At 40.3% G+C, this 21004-nt stretch overlaps 1 protein-coding gene across 1 annotated transcript in view; it reads right to left on the bottom strand.

The window, feature by feature from the left end:
* The window catches only part of LOC149300590 (transient receptor potential cation channel subfamily M member 6-like), a 69301-nt gene extending 55084 nt beyond the window's left edge, over positions 1-14217 (bottom strand). Inside the window, exon 1 of the mRNA XM_089485099.1 lies at positions 14045-14217. Within this exon, the coding sequence (XP_089341225.1) occupies positions 14045-14217 (173 nt within the window). The remainder of the gene's footprint in view (positions 1-14044) is intronic.
* Positions 14218-21004: the final 6787 nt, after the last annotated feature.

Below are 21004 nucleotides of genomic sequence, written 5' to 3'. Positions count from 1 at the left end.
ATAGCAACAACTAATACAGCTAAATGCGATAGTCTTCTTAGAACTAAAGATAGAAATCCAATAAAGTCATTGCTCATAAAAAATGCAGTTATAAATCTCCTCTGCAGTAATATGTAGTAAAGATAAAGCACAGTTATGAGTAAATCTACATGGTTTAACCCCTTACTGACCTTAGGATGTGCTATACACCATAAAGTACTATTAGGACATAACAGCAGGTTCCGGGGTTTTACCATTGCTGGCTCTCAGATGACAGATTAAGAACAACAGTTACAGTTACCAGTGTTTTACAGCCCAAGCCCATCAAAGCACTAACAAGAGGAGTGGAGATCCCACAGGATCTTTTCAGGTCATGCTGGGATCTCTGATTACTCCCCACAGGCTAATCACCCATACAGTGATCATGAAAGCAGGACCCCAGAGTCCTGATTTCTGATAACTATGTGTTTGGCTACAGTGGAGACCACAGCAAAAAATGGTTAAACAATATATTATAAAATCAGTCTAAAATAAATTTTAAAAAACCACAAGGACTCCAGTGGTGTCACCACGACATCATCAAGGGTACCATTTGGTTACAACAGACTTAATCGATGTCTATAAAGATCCCAAACAAGTATAAAAAGCGACCAAATACATTGTACACTAGAGATATGTAAGGTATGTTGTCTCATGTTCCAGAACTCTTTAGTTTAATGTTTGGTTAATGTTTTTAATATCTACTAGTGATACTTAATTTGTTAATATCTGTGATTTATTTGTAATTCTCTGTGATGTATGTATTTTCCAATTAATTATACCTGGGCCTGCTTGCCAATTTCCAACAAAAAAAAATAAAAAAATGTAAATTATTACATATTTAATTAATTATATGTTATAATGCATTCATAGACAACACTCAATTCTCAATCAACTCTATGGGTTTAGGAGATAATTCCCCTTTTGCCCACCAGTCGGCAAACCTCTGATATCGTATAAACTTCTTATTTCGATTTTGGATGTAATACATGAATATTTTACTTCAACAAATGACTAAAATGCATACTACAGGGTTCATATTAGGATAGTAAATATGAGCCAACGGAACATGCCGAGCTATGGTATTTTACACATCATTTAGCATAATCTGTTTATTTTAGCGGCATGTCAACACAATGATGACAAACAGGCTTTGTGTATCTGGATTTCAAATGATGATAGCATTGTTGGTATTTAAATTGAACAGTCGTCACAGGCTTCAGAATAAACACCTTCATTTATTAATACTACCTGCAGCGTAATTGTCAACCAATGTAATTGTTTTGGAGACATTTGGTTTAAAACGTAAGGGCTGTTTTACCTGAGAGAAGATGACATCTCTGGCAAATGTAGCATAACAATAAGTTTTGTAAAGGAAAATATAATACTGATGAATTAAATCTCCTAAAATATTTTTTTTACCTATACATTTACTAGCCAGTTGGCTAACTTTCAAGTTCAATGAATTTAATGACAGGTGCACTTTAAACACTTCAGTGACCCAGTGTGTAGTAAAAGTTCTTATCAGAAGATACGCAGACAGAGTGTTCTAGGGCATGAAACCAAGAGTTCCAAGAGTTCTCCCTTTGCAATCTGGTTCAATCAGCCTGTAAAAGATGCCACCTGGAAATAAACTATTAACAATAGCTACATGGATTGACCCAGAGGAGTTATTTTATTTAACAAAGATTTGGCATTAAATTATTCCAGCATAAGCCTGTCAGGAGCACATTGAGTTCATGTATCAAGCCGGCACATTTGAAGGCCTCTGTATCTTCCTCGGTGCCTTTCCGAGCCTACATAAAACAGGCCATCGTGTCAAAATAACTTTTTTTAAGTCATTTATCACTTTGTCCTTACGTTTTTAGACAGAAAAGCAAAATAATTTAATGTTGTAAAGTATATCCTGTAACGAAACTGTGTTACATTAAGTTTCATGACTGGAGAAAGGAGGATGCACTTCTTACTGGTGTGGCCACGAGGTGATATCAAAAATTCAGGTGAGTGAATTTGGAATTACAACTTGGGTGGTGTATGTGCTATATGCCAGGATTTACAATATGCTATGTTGAGAGTGAGTTAGAGGTGGAAGTCTCACTCAAACAATTTTATTATAAAACATTATAAAACGGAGGTAAAGTTTTACTAGGCAAGCCTTGTGGGTATGCACTAACTGCAACAGAGGGAGAATTACAGAAAGAGTAGAAAGAAAAGGAGAGAATCTATAAAATTTTATGTGGACTTATCAGCCTTCAGGAGCCCAGTAACACAATAAACTAGGTACAAACTGGAGAGAGCCTTGACTTATATATATTAGAGGGAAATGTTGCCAGCCATGGACCCATATTCTGAAATATGTCAAATGCCAACTTGCGAGTTGTTACACTGACTCACAAGGACACAACTGAACCCCGCGTAAAAATGGAAAGTACTGCACGTAAATTGACCAGCAGGTGTTCAACGTGACTCGTAAAAGGGATATTGAAAATATATTTAAAAGGGAAGTTGAACCATTAATTAACACACCCAATTAACTACACGAAACCTGAACGACCATAATATCCCTTTAGTAACTTTTTTTTTTAAATGGCATCAGGTTTGTCAAGGAATCTAAGTCAGTACTCACATCAAGCTCTTAAATGATAACCTCCAAGCACTCACTTATGGTGAACAGCAGAGAGTGATTTGCAAAGCTTACACAAACACCCGTATCTACATGGCAGCAACTTCTTTTTTCTGTGACAACTCAACTTTTCAATGACTCAACTTTTCAATGTCCTCTAGGGCTGCAACAACTAATAGAATATTTTATCGAATACACGATGAGGGTTTTGTCAGAGAAAATGCATATCTGGGGGGCAGAGTAGCATATAGGGGATATAAGGCATATCAGGGGGCACTGTGGCATATAGGGAAATATAAGGCATATCTGGGGATATAAGGCATATCTGGGAATATTAGGCATATATTGAGGGAAATAAGGCATATCTGGGAGTATAAGGCATATCTGGGGGGCAGAGTGGCATATCAGAAGGTATATGGCATATCAGAGGGCACAGTGGCATATTAGGGGGATATAAGGCATATCTGGGGATATTAGGCATGTATTGGGGGAAATAAGGCATATCTGGGGGTATAAGGCATATCTGGGGGGCAGAGTGGCATATCTGGTGGGCAGAGTGGCATATCAGAAGGTATATGGCATATCAGAGGGCACAGTGGCATATTAGGGGGATATAAGGCATATCTGGGGATATAAGGCATATATTGGGGAAAATAAGGCATATCTGGGGGGCAGAGTGGCATATCTGGAGGGCAGAGTGGCATATCAGAAGGTATATGGCATATCAGAGGGCACAGTGGCATATTAGGGGGTGTCAGAACCCACGGCGGGGTCCTCGCCGGCATTACTTACCCGCTCCGGGGTAGACGGTCCCGCGCCGCGGCTGTTCCGTCCTCCTCAGCCGGCCGCGTGGTTGTTCCTAAGCGCGCGCGCCCTCACAAAACTTTATGTGTTCCCCGTCGCAGCCGGCTTTAAATATAGCTTTTATTATTATGTCATAGTAAAAAAAGAAGGCGATTAGAGAAACGCCATTGTGATAGAAAAAGTGTTGTGTGCGCAGAGTACAATGACACGTTAATGTAAATTTTAAGGTTTTTATTCTGATGTTTGTTTTTAACACCCAGTTTGTTCATTAAATGATTTTAAATAAACCAAAAAAAATGTTTTTTATTCGATTAAGCAAAAAAATAATCAGCCAACTAATCGACTATGAAAATAATCGTTAGTTGCAGCCCTAATGTCCTCCACACCAAAGAATGAAATCAGGAACTGAAAATAGCGGTTCTGAATCTTGCTGTCCTGCTGAGCTCTACCTCATAGGGTGGCAAAATCAGGACTGTCTCACACAGAGCTGGACAGTTGGGGGGTATGCATATCAAACTGTAATATGGAGTATTTGAGAAAAGCAACAGATCCATTTTCAGTTTGATCTTTTTCAACACAGCATCTCTGTATCCGTCACAAGTTTTGCAATGCCTTGACAGTTGACCTATGCCACATTTCTCAGGGCAATTTTTGGCAAACAACATTCAACAGTTGCCAAGTGTCCTAGTTTAGCTGGGAATATCACCCAGTGAGACCTCTGTCTTAATAGGCTGCAATTTGGCAATCCCGAATGCCAAAAACCATCTCTATGGCTTTAAACGCCTCTCAAAAGTTTAACTGCCTCTGCTTTACATAACACTTTGCAATTCCTTATCATTGCTGTCAAAATGGAAACCTAATGTACGTGTTTAAATTGAAAGCACTGCAGATAAATTATATTACAAAGTAGTGTTGCATACAGTAATGCAGAGTAATCTCAAGCAAAAGTATGTTTTCACATTGCCCCAATAATAGGTGTCCTTTATCATTCAACCACATAGAGCAGATAAAGTCATGTTAATAAAATAGTCTCCCTATAGACATGTATTATTATTATTTATTGATTTATAAAGTACCGTCATATTCTGTAGCTCTGTAAATTTAGTATTACCAACTGCTTGTCTGTTATTTCTTCATGGATGTCACAATGCTACCTGAAACCACATTTTTCTAAAACTGAACTCATCTTCATCTTCTTCCCTCCTTCCATCTCCAACCCAATACCTGAATTCTCAATCACCATTAACAACACGACTATCTCACCTACCAACCAGGCCCAATGCCTTGGGGTCATCATTGACTCTCCTTTATCCCTCACATTCAGTCCCTTGCCAGATCCTGCCACCTGCACCTAAACAACATCTCTCGCATTCAAGCACTTACTCACTTAAGAATCCACAAAAACTCTGGTTCATTCCATTATCACTTTCCGTCTTGACTATTGTAATGCTCTTCTGGTTGGCATTCCACTGTCTCTTCCACTGGCTCCCTGTTACCTTTAGAATTCAATTTAAAATCCTTGTACTAAAATACAAGGCCCTCCATAACACTGCTCCTCCATACATTTTTGCCCTTATCAACAAATACTCCCCTACGCAATCTTTATGTTCTTCCCATGGGCTAAGGCTCTCCTCCTCACTTATCACCTCTTCCTTTTCCCGTCTACAAGATTTGAGCTGCCCCATATCTCTGGAATCTACTCCCACCGAACCTTCAGCATTCACCCTCCCTCCCAAAGTCCAAGAAACATCTCAAAACCCATTTCTTCATAGAAGCCGCACCATCTTAGTTGCTAGAACTTCCCTGTCACTGATACAACCACCACACTACCTCTCACCCTTTCTCTATTCCTTATGCTTGTCCTCATTCCATTCCTTCAAGTTTGTAAGCTTGTGAGCCAAGCCTCTACACCAGAGTTCCCTCTAAGCTGTGCGCTTGTGCGCGCGCACATAACTTTTCGAGGGAGCGCACACGTTCTAACATTGTGCGCACAGTACCTAACAGGGAGCTGGGGGGGGGGCGGGCAGTCCGGCCAGGGTGACGCTGGCACTCCTCCAGATACGGACATTAATGTCCGCCGCTGGAGGAGCAAGCTCGGTTGGGGAGTTCAAAAATCTCACCCCAACCGGCTTAAAATCAATCAAGGGAGCGGGAGGTCTGTTAATACAGACCTCCGATCCTGCTCCCTTGCTATGCGCGCGGCAACTGATGCTGTGCGTCGGGATTTGATATCAGATCCCGGCACACAGCACTGAAGCCACGCCCACCTTCTTTACTGCACCGGAAGGACAGGACACAGAAGAAGAAGAAGAAGAGTCAAGAGGAAGAACGAAAAGGAGGAGGAAAAGTAACTAACAAAGGAAAGGTAGGAAAACATTAAGTGAGAGTGGATTAGTAAGTGTGTGAGAGTGATGGGTGTTATGCTGTAGTTTATGCTGAATGAGTGTGTGTGTGTGTGATAGCATGGATGTGTAAGGGGGGGGGGATAGCATGGCATAGGGAGGCTGTAATCACATTAATATGATGCCCAGGTTCCAGCATGTACTGGCTGCCTGGGCATGATAGGAGTGTGATTGCTGTTAGCAATTATATATATATGTGTATATATATATATATGTGTGTATATATATGTATATATATATATGTATATGTGTGTATATATATGTATATATATATATGTATATGTGTGTATATATATATGTATATATATATATATATATGTATATGTGTGTATATATATGTATATATATATATGTATATGTGTGTATATATATATGTATATATGTGTATATATATATGTGTGTGTATATATATGTATATGTGTATATATATGTGTGTATATATATATATATATATGTGTATATATATGTATATATATATATATGTGTATATATATGTATATATGTGTATATATATGTATATATGTGTATATATATGTATATATGTATATATATATGTATATATGTGTATATATATGTATATATGTGTGTGTATATATATATATGTATATATATATGTATATATGTGTGTATATATATGTATATACCGTATTTGCTCGATTATAAGACGACCCTGATTATAAGACGACCCCCCAAAATCTGAATATTAACTTAGGAAAAAAAGAAAAAGCCTGAATATAAGACGACCCTAAAGGAAAAAAGTTTTACCAGTAAATGTTAATTCATGTAAACTATTTTTTTTAATAAAAGCTATGATTGAGAAAAATATTTTTTTTGTTTTTATTTCTTGTATTTTCCAACCTGTCCCCCAGTTACGCACATCTGCCCCCAGGCTTGCCACTCCAATATGGCACTGTGGCCCATGATATGCCTTTTAACCCTCTATATGCCACTGTGCCCCATGGTATGCCTTTTGACCCCCTATGTGCCACTCTGCCTCCAGAAATGCCTTATACCCCTATATGCCACTCTGCCTCCAGAAATGCCTTATACCCCTATATCCCATTCTGGCATTTAGGGGGTTAAAATGCATATTATGGGGCAGAGTGGCATATAGGGAGGTATAAGGCATTTCAGGAGGCAGAGTGGCATTAAGGGAGTTAAAAGGCATTGTATAGAGCACTCTGCCTCCAGAAATGCCTTATACCCCTATATGCCACTCTGGCATTTAGGGGGTTAAAATGCATATTATGGGGCAGATTGGCATATAGGTGTATAAGGCATTTCAGGAGGCAGAGTGCTCTATTAAATGCCCCCTTAACGCCACTCCAGAAATGCCCTATGCCCCCATTTAACACACACACACACACACCCTATACCCCCATTTAACTAACACACACACACACACACACTCTCCCCTCCCCTCCCCTCCCCTCTCAGCCCTCTCTTACCGGTGCTTCCAGCCGGGGCAGCGGGTTGACGTCGCCTTCTGCTGCAGCCGGAAGGAGGTGGAGTTGGCAGCGGGGGTTGTCTGCGTCCGTCGCGTATACTTTCCCCGGCTGTCAGAGATCAGAGTTCCCCGCACCGGTGCGGGGAACTCTGATCTCTGACAGTCGGGGAAGGTTTGCGCGACGGACGCAGACAACCCCCGCTGCTAGCCACACCTCCTTCCGGCTGCAGCGGACGTTGTCTACGCGGATCGCGTAGACGTCAACCCGCTGCCCCGGCAATACAGCAGGAAGCACCGGTAAGTGTGTGTATGATGGGGGGGGGGTGAGACAGGAGGATCCAGGTCCCCTGCAGCGGTGCGGGGGATCTGGATCTTAGTCTCCTAATCAGACTCTATTTGAGGTCTGATTAGAAGACGACCCCAATTAGAAGACGAGGGGTATTTTTCAGAGCATTTGCTCTGAAAAAAACCTCGTCTTATAATCGAGCAAATACGGTATATGTGTGTATACTGTATATATATGTGTATATATATATGTGTGTATATATATATGTGTGTATATATATATATGTGTGTATACTGTATATATGTGTGTGTATATATATATAATATTGTTGGGGGTTTTTGTCCAATTTTGGTATGTTATTGCTGAATTTTCGGTCCAGAATTTTCATTTCGGTGCATCCCTATATACTAAGCCAGACACTGAAGCAGTAGGCCTACACCATATCAATGTTAGGCTTAGTATATATTGATAGGGGTTATGCTACATTATTGGCAATGTCTGGCTCAATGTATAGTGATAGGTGTTGTGCTGTGCTTCAGTATATAGTGATAGGTGTTATGCTGTACCACCGTCAATGTCTGCCTCAGTATATAGTGATAGGTGTTATGTTGTACCCCAGTCAATGTGTGCCTCAGTATATAGTGATATGCTGTACCCCAGCCAATGTGTGCCTCAGTATATAGTGATAGGTGTTATGCTGTACCCCTGTCAATGGTATGCAGTTTTTCCCAATAAAAAAAATAAATAATATATATATATTGATCCTTTATGCAGCCTGGATCCCCCGCTCATGATTCGCTCATAATTAATTTTTGCGGTGAGAATTTCACCTTTAGAATAGACCATGGAGTCAAAAGGGTTGGAAATATATAGCTCCACCCCCTTGCAATGTGATTTTTTTTTTCCAGCTCCACCAACTTTATATGGACTGGAGAAGCATATTGTGCGCACAAAATTTTGGCTCTGGGAAAAATTTTGCACAACAGAATTTATAAACTAGCGTCATATTCTGTAGCGCTGTAAATATAGATAGATGATTTGTCTATGTGATTAAGGCCAAGACATTCTATGGTTTAACGCAACCTTGTGAGTTGCTTAGTTTAACCTATTCCGAATACATGCATATAGCTAATTACTATGAAAACAATAATAGAACAAGAAAACATAATATTTCTAAAAGCTGTTTTAAAAGTGACTGTAATTATTATTACAGAAGTTAAAAATAAAAAACAAACAATATGGCAAGAATACACTATTAATACACTTAATCTATCTAGTTTATAAAGTGTATTACAACAGTTTATTTTTATCATCATTTAGGAGTTAAGTAAATACACTAATCCTTGCATCGACATGATCCGTAGTTCTGAGTAACTGTTAAATCCGTTCTTACAAAGCATTCTCGCTTTTAGGTAGAATAAGATAACAACCCAAGTGAGGCTTTTTTACCTTATCTTGTATTGAATGAAAACCATACAGTTGCCAAATTCATGTTAGCGAGATGTCACTATGACATCATCTAAGTAAGAAATCTATATAAAAAAAACAGTAATGCATATTCTGCATTGAAGGTATCGTTTCTCAGTCTTTTCCAAAGAAATTTGTCCCGATATCAATGTTTTTTTGAAGGCAGTGATCTTGAAAAAAAAAACATCACTGACACATATTCATGTTCCCATCTTCTAAAACTAAGGTATTTTAAGAAATATACCGTATGTTTGCAATAACTTTAATAATAAAGTTCCAGTGTTTACTATGGTAACCAGAGAACCTGATGCAGCTTGTAGAATACATCTTCTCTGAGCTCTAAAAAACGCCTCCACTCTCATATAACTTATGGCGTACATGATAGCACCTTGAAATCTTATAGATGAAATAATCCTGTAAAGATAGGCCACTGACACAAATACACCGCAAACAATGCTATCGACATTCATGAATCCTGTAAAGAGGAAACCAGCATTTACTTAATACTTATATCAGATTAAAAATGAGTTGGCAATTCCTTTATCATTGGAACTCTAAGGGTTTTGTCCTAAGTCTCAGGGTCTCAAGGTGAAGGCACATATTGTCAGGATCACAGTCTACAGCTTCCTATTAAACACTGCTGTGATCATATTGGTGCTTTTACTATAGTATGTTATGGTTTAAATCTGTGCTTGAATGCAGGTTACTCTATTAAATGTACCTTTGAATAATGAGTCAAGGTTTCCATGAGGAACGTTTATAAGAGTCATTTGGTGAACACACTTGCCGAGTTACTACATGGAATCTTCACAATGGCAGCTCATTTAGGAAGTTATAACAACAGACAAAAAAGGGAAGGCAGAGTGAGCTTTCAGAAGTCCAATGTAGGTATAAAACGATGCTTTATTTCTGAAATATTATGCAAACATGTAGCGAAGTAGACAACGCGCAGGCTTGCCTGACGCATTTTGTGCTATGCAGCACTTAATAATAGTGCATAGCATTTCCGAAATATTACTAAGTGTAAAATGATGCTTTATTACTGAAATAGTATATAGACATGTAGCGAAGTAGACAACGCACAGGCTTGCCAGACGCATTTTGTGCTATGCAGCACTTAACCAAAGCCTATTATTAAGTGCTGCATAGCACGAAATGGGTAAAAGCTTCCTTTTATACTTACATTGGACTTCTGGAAGTTTACTCCATGTTCCCTTTTTTCTTCCATTGGTATGATTTTTCTGAGCTTGATTGCTCAGCGTTTCATGTGAACGTCCACTGCATGGCACTTATTGAAGCGACGTGGAAATTGATTTTTCTCGCTAATATAAAAGCCCCACTAGTGAACAATTACCAATTACCCATCAACCTTACAGGGCTAAATGTACAACCATTAGGGCGTTCACCACTGGAACACAGTCCTTATGAACTCCAAAAGGTCCAAGGGGAAGGTAGGGTCAGTGATGAGGGCTGTTTAAACATAAAACATTTCCCAGGGTAGTTTTTGGCAGGGACCAATCCCCCCAATATATTCCTATTACCATGAACAATAATCAAGCTTTAAAACTAATACAGGTAGCTCACCCTCCTTATGAACACATTACTTCTAATACTGAAAAGAGCAGCTTTTAAAAGATGATTTTTGATCCACAGTTCTAGACCTAAGCAAAGTTTGTGTCTGTAAAGCATCACACTTTACCCAGACAAACTTTGCTTACGTCTAGAAGTGTAGATCAAAAATTATTCTCTGCATTCATGGTTTCACAGCATCCCCAACAGCCAGCGGAAATACCCCAGTTTTGTACTGTTCTTGAGAGACAAATAAAAGCAAAATATTGCTCCAAGTTTCCAGATAAAAAGGACAAATGTAACCACCATTAGCTTCATTTGATTCAAATTCATTGAATCATGATATTCTATAAGAAGCATGTATTATCCAGACAGCATAACACAGCATATTACCAAGACCAAGGAGAATGCTGTACTATAGGAGGCGTATCATAAAATGTTTATAAAATATCAGCTAAAGTCCATATTATATTATAAAATGCTTTTTTTTATAAAAGTCATATTATCCAGCATACAAGTGGTGATCTGAGAAGAGACCTAACATGCATATTATACTATACCTGGCATATTATTAAGTACAGAAATGTTATAATCCAGCCTGCATGCAACAGTTAAACCATCCTTTGCACTATACTGTGTTTAGCATATCATCCCCCACAAATGTAATAATATATATATATATATATATATATATATATATATACACACACACACATATATGTTATTATGTAACCAGAATGCTGTTATAAAAAAAAAAGAGTGAATTTTCTTGTACTGGTGATGCAGATAAACCATCTATTCTGCATATTATAAGAATCATATAGACATACTCCAAATTTTACAGCTGTGAAGGAATGGTGAAGATGCATTTGAAATAGTGTATGAATATGAGGGATTGAAGGCACTTTACCTTCAGCTGCACTTTCATTTCTCCCAGGACCCCAGGATTGGAGTACACAGAAGTATTAACTGGATCAGCAGGGACTTCTCTTTACAGCTTCCATGCAACAATCTTAGCAGGGAGAGACAGGGAAGGGGCAATGTAGAGATACAGATCCCCCACCCTCCAGGGAAACACTTGCAGCTCCAACAGTAGGTGGAGGAGGAGGAGGTAGAGGAGGATCCTTCACACAAACACCTTACATATCTCTGTAGACAAACATTTGATCCTTGATCTGCTTGAAGAATCTGAACTTTATTTGCGGCTCCCTCTGCAGAGCAGAGATACACTGTACTGGAACAAGGAGTCCTATACAGTGACCCTTACACCTGTTTACAAGGGGAAAAATATTTTTGTTGTTTTGTTTTTCTTATTTTTACTTTATAAGTATGTGTATAGTAAGGAATTGCTGACCCATTAAAATAAATAAGTGTACTGCTTTTTTATAACCATCTTTACTCCTATTGTATTTGTCTAAACTTTTACCTTCTGTTGTCCTCTGGTGGGAATGCAGACTATATGTTCCTGGGGGGCCAAGTGTTGTCTATGCCACCAAATCAAATAAGTTAGAATGCAAATCTCTTGTAATAAGATAACATGGTAAATAGGACTATGAAAAGATCTGTAAGGGGTACCATTGAAGTCTAATGACAGAAGTGCCAGGCAAATAAATGCTTGCACCTTATGATGCAGACATGGTTAAAGTCTAATATGTGGCTACATAACTTATTGGCCATTTTAACAGCCCCTGTCAACTTTACTGCTCTAGTTTGTTATTTACAGGGGCAACTATATACGAAGCAGGGGGACTCCAGGGCCCCCATCAGAAATCTTGGGGCCCAGTACAGACTTTAAGCCTGCACCCCCATGTCCCTCCCATCAACCCACCCCATGTCCACCCTACTATTCCACGCATTGCCCCAGGCATATTCCACCCATCACTCCACCAGTGCAAGGGCAAGCTTAGGGTTAGTGGCTCCTGATTTATGGCCTCCCAACTAACAAGCATGCATACTAACACACAGACCCACTCTAACACCCATCCACTCTAACAACTTACACTTACATACACATCCATTATATCTCCTGTTCCTCCTCTCCATCTTCCAGGTGCCACAAACATTAGGCTCACCCCTCTCCCTCTTGTGTAGGCATCTATGTGGTTGAAAATGACAAGTCTGTGTGGCAGGCAGTAAGGTGTGTTTGAGTGCCCACTTTGGCTGACAGAAGTATGTGTTAGTTCTGGCTGATAGTTGTATGTATGCTTGAGCGTAGTTTATCAATGCCCCCTCACAGCATCTGCTAATCCCAAACCTCCTCATAGGCTTCTGCCATTCCAACCATGTTGGAATCTGCTCAAAGCTATGTAAAAGGAGCAGCATATGCATATTGGGAATACTCAGGGTGGTTGGAAATCATTTTAATATGGAGCAGGATGACCTCCCCCGGGTTAGCCCCCCCATATTAAATTTTTTTACAAAAGATCATGGCATTTGTTAGATCTTTGTTAGATCAGGTTTGATCAACTGTTTTTTTTCGTTAGATCTACTCTAAAATAGGCAATATTAACAATCTTTTTCAGGGGGGGCTAACCCGTAGCCAGCCCCCCCTCAACAAAAATTTCAACAAAATGTTACTGATTATGATAGCTCTACGTTAGATCAGGTTTGATCAGACAAAATTTTTGTTAGATCTAGTCTAATTACTGAAATTTGGATTTTTGTTTATGGATCTTGGTAGATATTCGTTAGATCAGGTTAGATCAACTGTTTTTTTTGTTAGATCTACCACGCAGGAGGCGGTATTCACAATCCTATTTTGTGTGCGGGGGATGGGTATACATACGGTCTGACCCCCCCTCAACTGAAATTTGGATTTTTTTTAATGGATCTTGGTAGATATTCGTTAGATCAGGTTAGATCAACTGTTTTTTTCGTTAGATCTACCACGCAGGAGGCGGTATTCACAATCCTATTTTGTGTGCGGGGGATGGGTACACATAGGGTCTGGCCCCCCCTCAACTGAAATTTGGATTTTTTTTTAATGGATCTTGGTAGATATTCGTTAGATCAGGTTAGATACACAGTTTTTCTCGTTAGATCTACCACGCAGGAGGCGGTATTCACAATCCTATTTTGTGTGCGGGTAATGGGTATACATAGGGTCTGGCCCTCCCTCAACTGAAATTTGGATTTTTTTTAATGGATCTTGGTAGATATTCGTTAGATCAGGTTAGATCAACTGTTTTTTTCGTTAGATCTACCACGCAGGAGGCGGTATTCACAATTCTATTTTGTGTGCGGGGGATGGGTACACATACGGTCTGGCCCCCCCTCAACTGAAATTTGGAAATTTTTTTTTATGGATTTTGGTAGATATTCGTTAGATCAGGTTAGATCAACAGTTTTTTTCGTTAGATCTATCTACTCTTCTTTTGATTTTACATATCCATGCCTGTTCATTTGCACATCAAGCCACAGGTGCATACCTCTCAACTGTCTCGATTAATGCAGTACAGTCACGATTTGGAGGCTCTGTCCCGCTGAGCTCTACCTCTGTTCCATGGAATTCGGGATTCAGAATCCTGCGGGTCCTGATCGTGTTCTCTGGTGCCTGGGTCACCAGAAAACGACTACTGGACATGCTCAGCATTGTACGCATGCGCAGTAACACTGCCAGCTTCAGTGACAGCACTAGCGCGCATGCGCGGTAACGCTGACACTCTGATCTTCACAGTTTAGGAAGAGTGATGGCAGCAATGCACATGCGCGCCAGCGTCCCAATTTGCCGAGATGTTGGAAGGTATGAGGTGATGTCATAAATAACAGACTCCACAGACACATTTAAAACACATTTTTCTCCGAATTTAGGCATTTTCTTGCAGTTTGCCTAACACAATGTATAGATAACTTTCAATATTTTTTTATTCTCTGCATTCACAGTATAAGCAATGTTTAGGTGATACAGTTGCTTTAATATTGGTGAACTAACCTGGCTGAGGTCAGCATATGTCATGCGTGGTAGATCTAACGAAAAAAACTGTTGATCTAACCTGATCTAACGAATATCTACCAAGATCCATTAAAAAAAATCCAAATTTCAGTTGAGGGGGGGCCAGACCGTATGTGTACCCATCCCCCGCACACAAAATAGGATTGTGAATACCGCCTCCTGCGTGGTAGATCTAACGAAAAAAACAGTTGATCTAACCTGATCTAACGAATATCTACCAAGATCCATAAAAAAAAATCCAAATTTCAGTTGAGGGGGGGCCAGACCGTATGTATACCCATCCCCCGCACACAAAATAGGATTGTGAATACCGCCTCCTGCGTGGTAGATCTAACGAAAAAAACTGTTGATCTAACCTGATCTAACGAATATCTACCAAGATCCATTAAAAAAAATCAAAATTTCAGTTGAGGGGGGGCCAGACCCTATGTGTACCCATCCCCCGCACACAAAATAGGATTGTGAATACCGCCTCCTGCGTGGTAGATCTAACGAAAAAAACAGTTGATCTAACCTGATCTAACGAATATCTACCAAGATCCATAAAAAAAATTCCAAATTTCAGTTGAGGGGAGGGCCAGACCGTATGTATACCCATCCCCCGCACACAAAATAGGATTGTGAATACCGCCTCCTGCGTGATAGATCTAACGAAAAAAACTGTTGATCTAACCTGATCTAACGAATATCTACCAAGATCCATTAAAAAAAATCCAAATTTCAGTTGAGGGGGGGCCAGACCCTATGTATACCCATTACCCGCACACAAAATAGGATTGTGAATACCGCCTCCTGCGTGGTAGATCTAACGAGAAAAACTGTTGATCTAACCTGATCTAACGAATATCTACCAAGATCCATTAAAAAAAATCCAAATTTCAGTTGAGGGGGGGCCAGACCCTATGTGTACCCATCCCCCGCACACAAAATAGGATTGTGAATACCGCCTCCTGCGTGGTAGATCTAATGAAAAAAACAGTTGATCTAACCTGATCTAACGAATATCTACCAAGATCCATTAAAAAAAATCCAAATTTCAGTTGAGGGGGGGTCAGACCGTATGTATACCCATCCCCCGCACACAAAATAGGATTGTGAATACCGCCTCCTGCGTGGTAGATCTAACAAAAAAAACAGTTGATCTAACCTGATCTAACGAATATCTACCAAGATCCATAAACAAAAATCCAAATTTCAGTTGAGGGGGGGCCAGCCCCCCCTCATTAAATATGCAATATCTCAGTAATTAGACTAGATCTAACAAAAATTTTGTCTGATCAAACCTGATCTAACGCAGAGCTATCATAATCAGTAACATTTTGTTGGAATTTTTGTTGAGGGGGGGCTGGCTACGGGTTAGCCCCCCCTGAAAAAGATTGTTAATATTGCCTATTTTAGAGTAGATCTAACGAAAAAAACAGTTGATCAAACCTGATCTAACAAAGATCTAACAAATGCCATGATCTTTTGTAAAAAAATTTAATATGGGGGGGCTAACCCGGGGGAGGTGCAGGATGCTCATATTGACTGAAGTATATTCTATTCTGCTTGCTGTACATGGCTCATTGTAAGCATAAGCACTCTGTGTACTGATATATGTGTGTACATAGACCCCACACACCCACCAAAACCCCAGATACACTCCCAACAAATGAGCCTCCTTTTATTATTGTGCTTGAATTGCTTGTTACCTTTATCTAGGCCAAATTAGTCATTTTTCTTTTCATTTTATTTTATTAAACAACTAGTGTGTTCTGACTGAGCTAGTATAAGCCTGTTAAGGTTTTTCCATTCCCTATGTGTATCATGCCAACAAACAGTTTATGAAGCTGGCATGTAGAAGCTTTATAGGGTTGCTGCTACGTGATAAAGTGTCAAAAGTAGCATTTAAATGCATATGTGTGAACAAATGTAATTCGGTGAAACATTTTGCTGACATTAAGTTCAAAGGTTAATTTTGCTGAGAAAATACTGTGTAAACAGTAGGATATACACAATAAAGTATACTGTAAAGTGTGTCATAAGTTTTGTGACAAAAGTGGCGTAGGCCACAGATTAGGAAAGTTTACTATTTTGACCAGCACAAAAACATATAAAAAATTGATCTGTCACCTCACAAAAAGGAAAAACATTACATTGAACAATACGGCATTATAAGCAGCTTGATTTTGGGTTAAAATTTAAAAACATTTAGCAGTTTATTAGTAATTATATATTTGCACGACTTCACCACCTACCGTATTTTTCGCTCTATAAGACGCACCTGCTGATAAGACGCACCTAGATTTTAGAGGAGAAAAAAAAGGAAAAAATATTTTGAGCTAAAAAATGGGCTATAAAAAAAGGACATCATCCTCCCGTCATGCCTGCACAGAAAAAAGCTGGTCAGACATGATGGGAAGTGTAGTTGGACTACAAGCGCCGTACTGCGCATGCGCCGGCGCCATACGTGACACGGCGCTTGCGTCAAATCCCCCCGTCCTCTCCATCCAGTCCGCCCTTAGCCGTCGCAACGGACCAGAGAAGAGGAGAGGCGGCGACAGAGGCGGCGGTCTCCAGATGAAGACCTCCCCTGGACGGCGAAGCGAGACAGAGACTGTCCGGGACACTTTTGGTGAGTACCGTATTGGCTCGGATATAGGCCGCCCCCGTATATAGGCCGCACCCTAAAAGTTTGGTGCTTTTTTAAAGAAAAAGTTTTTTTCTTTAAAAAAGCACCAAAAAACATACTGCCACTCTGCCCCCCCGCCCCCCGAGATATGCTACCACTGTCCTCCCTCCCCGAGATACGCTGCCACTGTCCTCCCTCCCCGAGATACGCTGCCACTGTCCTCCCTCCCCGAGATATGCTACCACTGTCCTCCCTCCCCGAGATACGCTGCCACTGTCCCCCTCTGCCCCCCCCTCCCCAACTTACCGGAGCAGACTCCCGGGTGTCTTGCGGGGCCGGCGGGGGACATCTACGCAATACAACTTCCGGTGCGGCACATCCGGCACCGGAAGTTGTATTGCGTAGACGTCCCCCGCCGACCCCGCAAGACACCCGGGAGTCTGCTCCGGTAAGTCCGCGGGGGGTGCAGAGGTAAAACGCATCCGCACGATGCGCTTAGACAACCTCCTGTGCCGGCACCCCCCCCCGTGGGAAGTGCTGGCAGGGGAGGCTGTCTGAGCGTATCGGCGAGTAGGATGCAGGTCCCCTGCACCGCTGCGGGGGATCTGTATCCTAACCCCGCTGCCTGCCCGGCGCCCGGGACTGCATGTCCCGGGCGTCGGGCGCTACACCCCGAATATAGGCCGCACCCCCACTTTAAAGTCTTAAAGTGGGGGAAAAAAGTGCGGCCTATATTCGAGCCAATACGGTATATCGTTGCCCCCCCCCCTCCCTGCCTGCATCTTCGCTCCATAAGACGCGGCTGATTTTTCATCCTACTTTGGGAGGAAAAAAACTGCGTCTTATGGAGCGAAAAATACGGTATTTTCCTATCTACTTGTACATCTTGCTAGCGGGAAAATGCCAGGTTACAAATACATGATAAAATGCGGGGTGCCCTAAGTGTAATATAATAATGAGTGATATTAAAATGTTAAAGGTTCCTCAGTATGCACCGGATCTGCGACAACATGCTAGAAATCAACAAAAACACAAAGACTAATAAAACATTTTGCATACATAATCCAACTTTCTTTGAAAAAAGAAAATTAATGTTTTTATTTCTTAAAACAAATGTAGATAGCAACAACAACACAATACTACTCAAGTGGATCTATAATGGTCTACAGGGGAATGGGCTCAGACCCTTTGGCCCAAGTGAAGCTGCTGCCCTCAAAGCAGCTCGCATCACTACTACAGTGCGGTCACTAGGCTTACCCCCTGGTCCAGTCCGTGATGGCCCATATCGTAACAAAAGAACTGGAGAGATTGTTCTTGCTAAAGTGAGACCATCTTTACTTTTTTACTTACAGTCTTAGCTGCATTGCTTGTTTATAACAAGTACACACAGTACATCCTTCCAACAACTTCCTTTGCTTTGTAGCTGGTAGTAATGTGTTTGTCGGTTATTGAAAACACATCCTGTTGTATTAGGGGCAGGGAGCTATTTTTCTCTCTTTTGGAATGGAGCTACTAACTGTAACGTAATATTAGATTCATTTAGTTAATTGTCTAATTTAATACAACATTCCTCTCAAGAAAATTACACCAAGTCTTAAAAGGAAAAGGGAAATAAATTGTGACGACTCTTCAGAAGGCTCTCCCCAGTTTGGCATTTAATTTCTTTTAGGGAAAACCTAACAAGGGTTATAGTTAAAGAACATCTTTCCTTATAGGAAAGATATATTTCAAGTGTACTTCTCAGCAAGAATGCTCATAAGTAGATACCCTGGTACCCTCTGGTTTTTTTTTCGAAACAGCCTCGTTCCTTCTCACGCAATCAAACACGGAGGAAAGTTCCAATATAATCATGATTCATACCAAAAAAAAAATGTGTGCATAACTATACACATTCTAACATTGTTAGATTGCAAACAAATAGAAATTCTCTGAAGCAATGCTAAATGTGGTTTAGGATTTGAATGCAAGCAGTCTTCTATGCACAGCGTCAAAATAGATCATAAACACTGATCCTGTAAGGAAACCCATATACATACCTGTTTCATGCTCACAAGCTGCAAGTATGTAGGCTCCAGCCATTGAATTGAGCTCCTCTGGTTCAGCTGATCCAGATGCTTCTGCCAGGCTAAGATCTAGCTTACGAGCCAGAGGAAGGAAATTAATTCACTTCGATCAGACAAAATCACAATCTTGTCAGAAAGTTATAATAAAAGCAACTTTCTCTGCAATTGGAGATACGGCTTGTGTCACCTTGGTGAAGTACTTGGGAGGTTGTGACTTAGTCTGGCTTCAATCAATTCTAAGTGTAGAAAATGATTAACATTGGTGATCTTAGTTGCTTTTAAATTCAGTAGTTTATTCTAAAGGCTGGATTAAGAGCGGTCAAATGTCAAATGGTATGTTACACCTAAACTTTTGCATAGACGCCAAGTGAGTTTGTCAGGCTATAAAAAAAGGTTGGCACTGTGTAGAATTTACTATGTTTTACCCTGTAAAAAATGCTGAGGTTACCATTGGTGTATTTAATGTGTGCAGCCTAGAAGTGACTAGTGACAGCACCACCCTGAAAACAAAATCACAGGGGTAGGGGGTTTGTGGACTTAACATTGGTGTCCTCAATCCAAGCAGGCATTTGCAGTAGTGTGAAAGCAAATAGGGACAATTCTAAGAAAGAGTGCTAATTTAAAATGAGGGGGGTAAAGGTGACATAAAGGAGGGGAAACTTATGCAGCCAAATGAGAAATTGCAGAAAGAATAATCTATGCATCGTGAGAAGCCTTTCCTGGTGGGTTAATTATTGAGACTGGATGTGGTCATGACAAGGTCTATGACTAGCTCCTGGTAGACTCTGAAGTGGTAGAAAGTGGGCAGAACCTGGGTGAGAAGTGGGCTTTACCATTACCAAACATTGTTTGCAAGCCAGAGCCTTAAGACTGTGCCTTCACAAGGAGACACTAGGCTAAATGCAGTAGGTTTCCAGCTCTGAACATGTCACTAATGATCCATTTGCAGAAATGAAACAACCACCTCCAGCATGTCTCACCTTTTTCAGTGCAAGGGCACACTAGCCAATGTCAGCTTGTGCCATCGTGTTGGACAGGTGTCAGCAGAGTTAAAACTTGCCCTACCAATGCATGTGTGCAAACTATACATAGTAGTGCTGTCTGCTAGTAAAACACAGGTTGTTTTCTCCAGTTTTGACCCGGAGTCTTCAGGTAAAGATCTAACTAGCCTGGCCAGTTTCTTCTTTCTCCAGGCAGGGGAGCAGTTTTTGGTCATGACCCACTCTCCATCCCTAAACGTAAATTGTTTAACTGGATCCCCCCTGTTGTCTTTAATTAAATGATTGTTAGAAAAATGTCATGCTTCTTAAAAAAATCTTTGTAGGCTTTGAATAAGGTCACTTAGTGCAAGGTAATGGAACTCAAATGTTATTGTTACGTAAACGGTGTCTGGGTGGACTATGGGTAATTGGTCATTGTTATAAAAAAGACTTTTAACAGCACATGGACCATTTGCCACTCTGGGCTATTTTCATTAGAATTAGAAACCTGCCTCACAATAGCCTAAAAGCTGTAGTAGTACAATTAGATTACAAGGGTATATAGTTCTTCTAAAATTGTCCAATCACTGGAAATTCCCTAATATAGTATAAATAGTTTTTTATTCTGAATATGCCATATTTTAATGTCTGCTTCTGTGCTAAACTCACTGAACTGGTTAGGCAATAAACATGCCCTATTCCTTAATTAAATTACTTTTTAAGTAAATATACATTATATTCTTCAACCACAATAAAAGGCAACGCATGTGGTTTGTAGGTGA

This window comes from Sceloporus occidentalis, unplaced genomic scaffold, assembly GCF_023333645.1.
Source record: "Sceloporus occidentalis isolate IW3139 unplaced genomic scaffold, rSceOcc1.0.p SCAF_24, whole genome shotgun sequence".
NCBI classification, from domain to species: Eukaryota; Metazoa; Chordata; class Lepidosauria; order Squamata; family Phrynosomatidae; genus Sceloporus; species Sceloporus occidentalis.
This window is presented reverse-complemented; position numbering and strand designations above follow the sequence as displayed.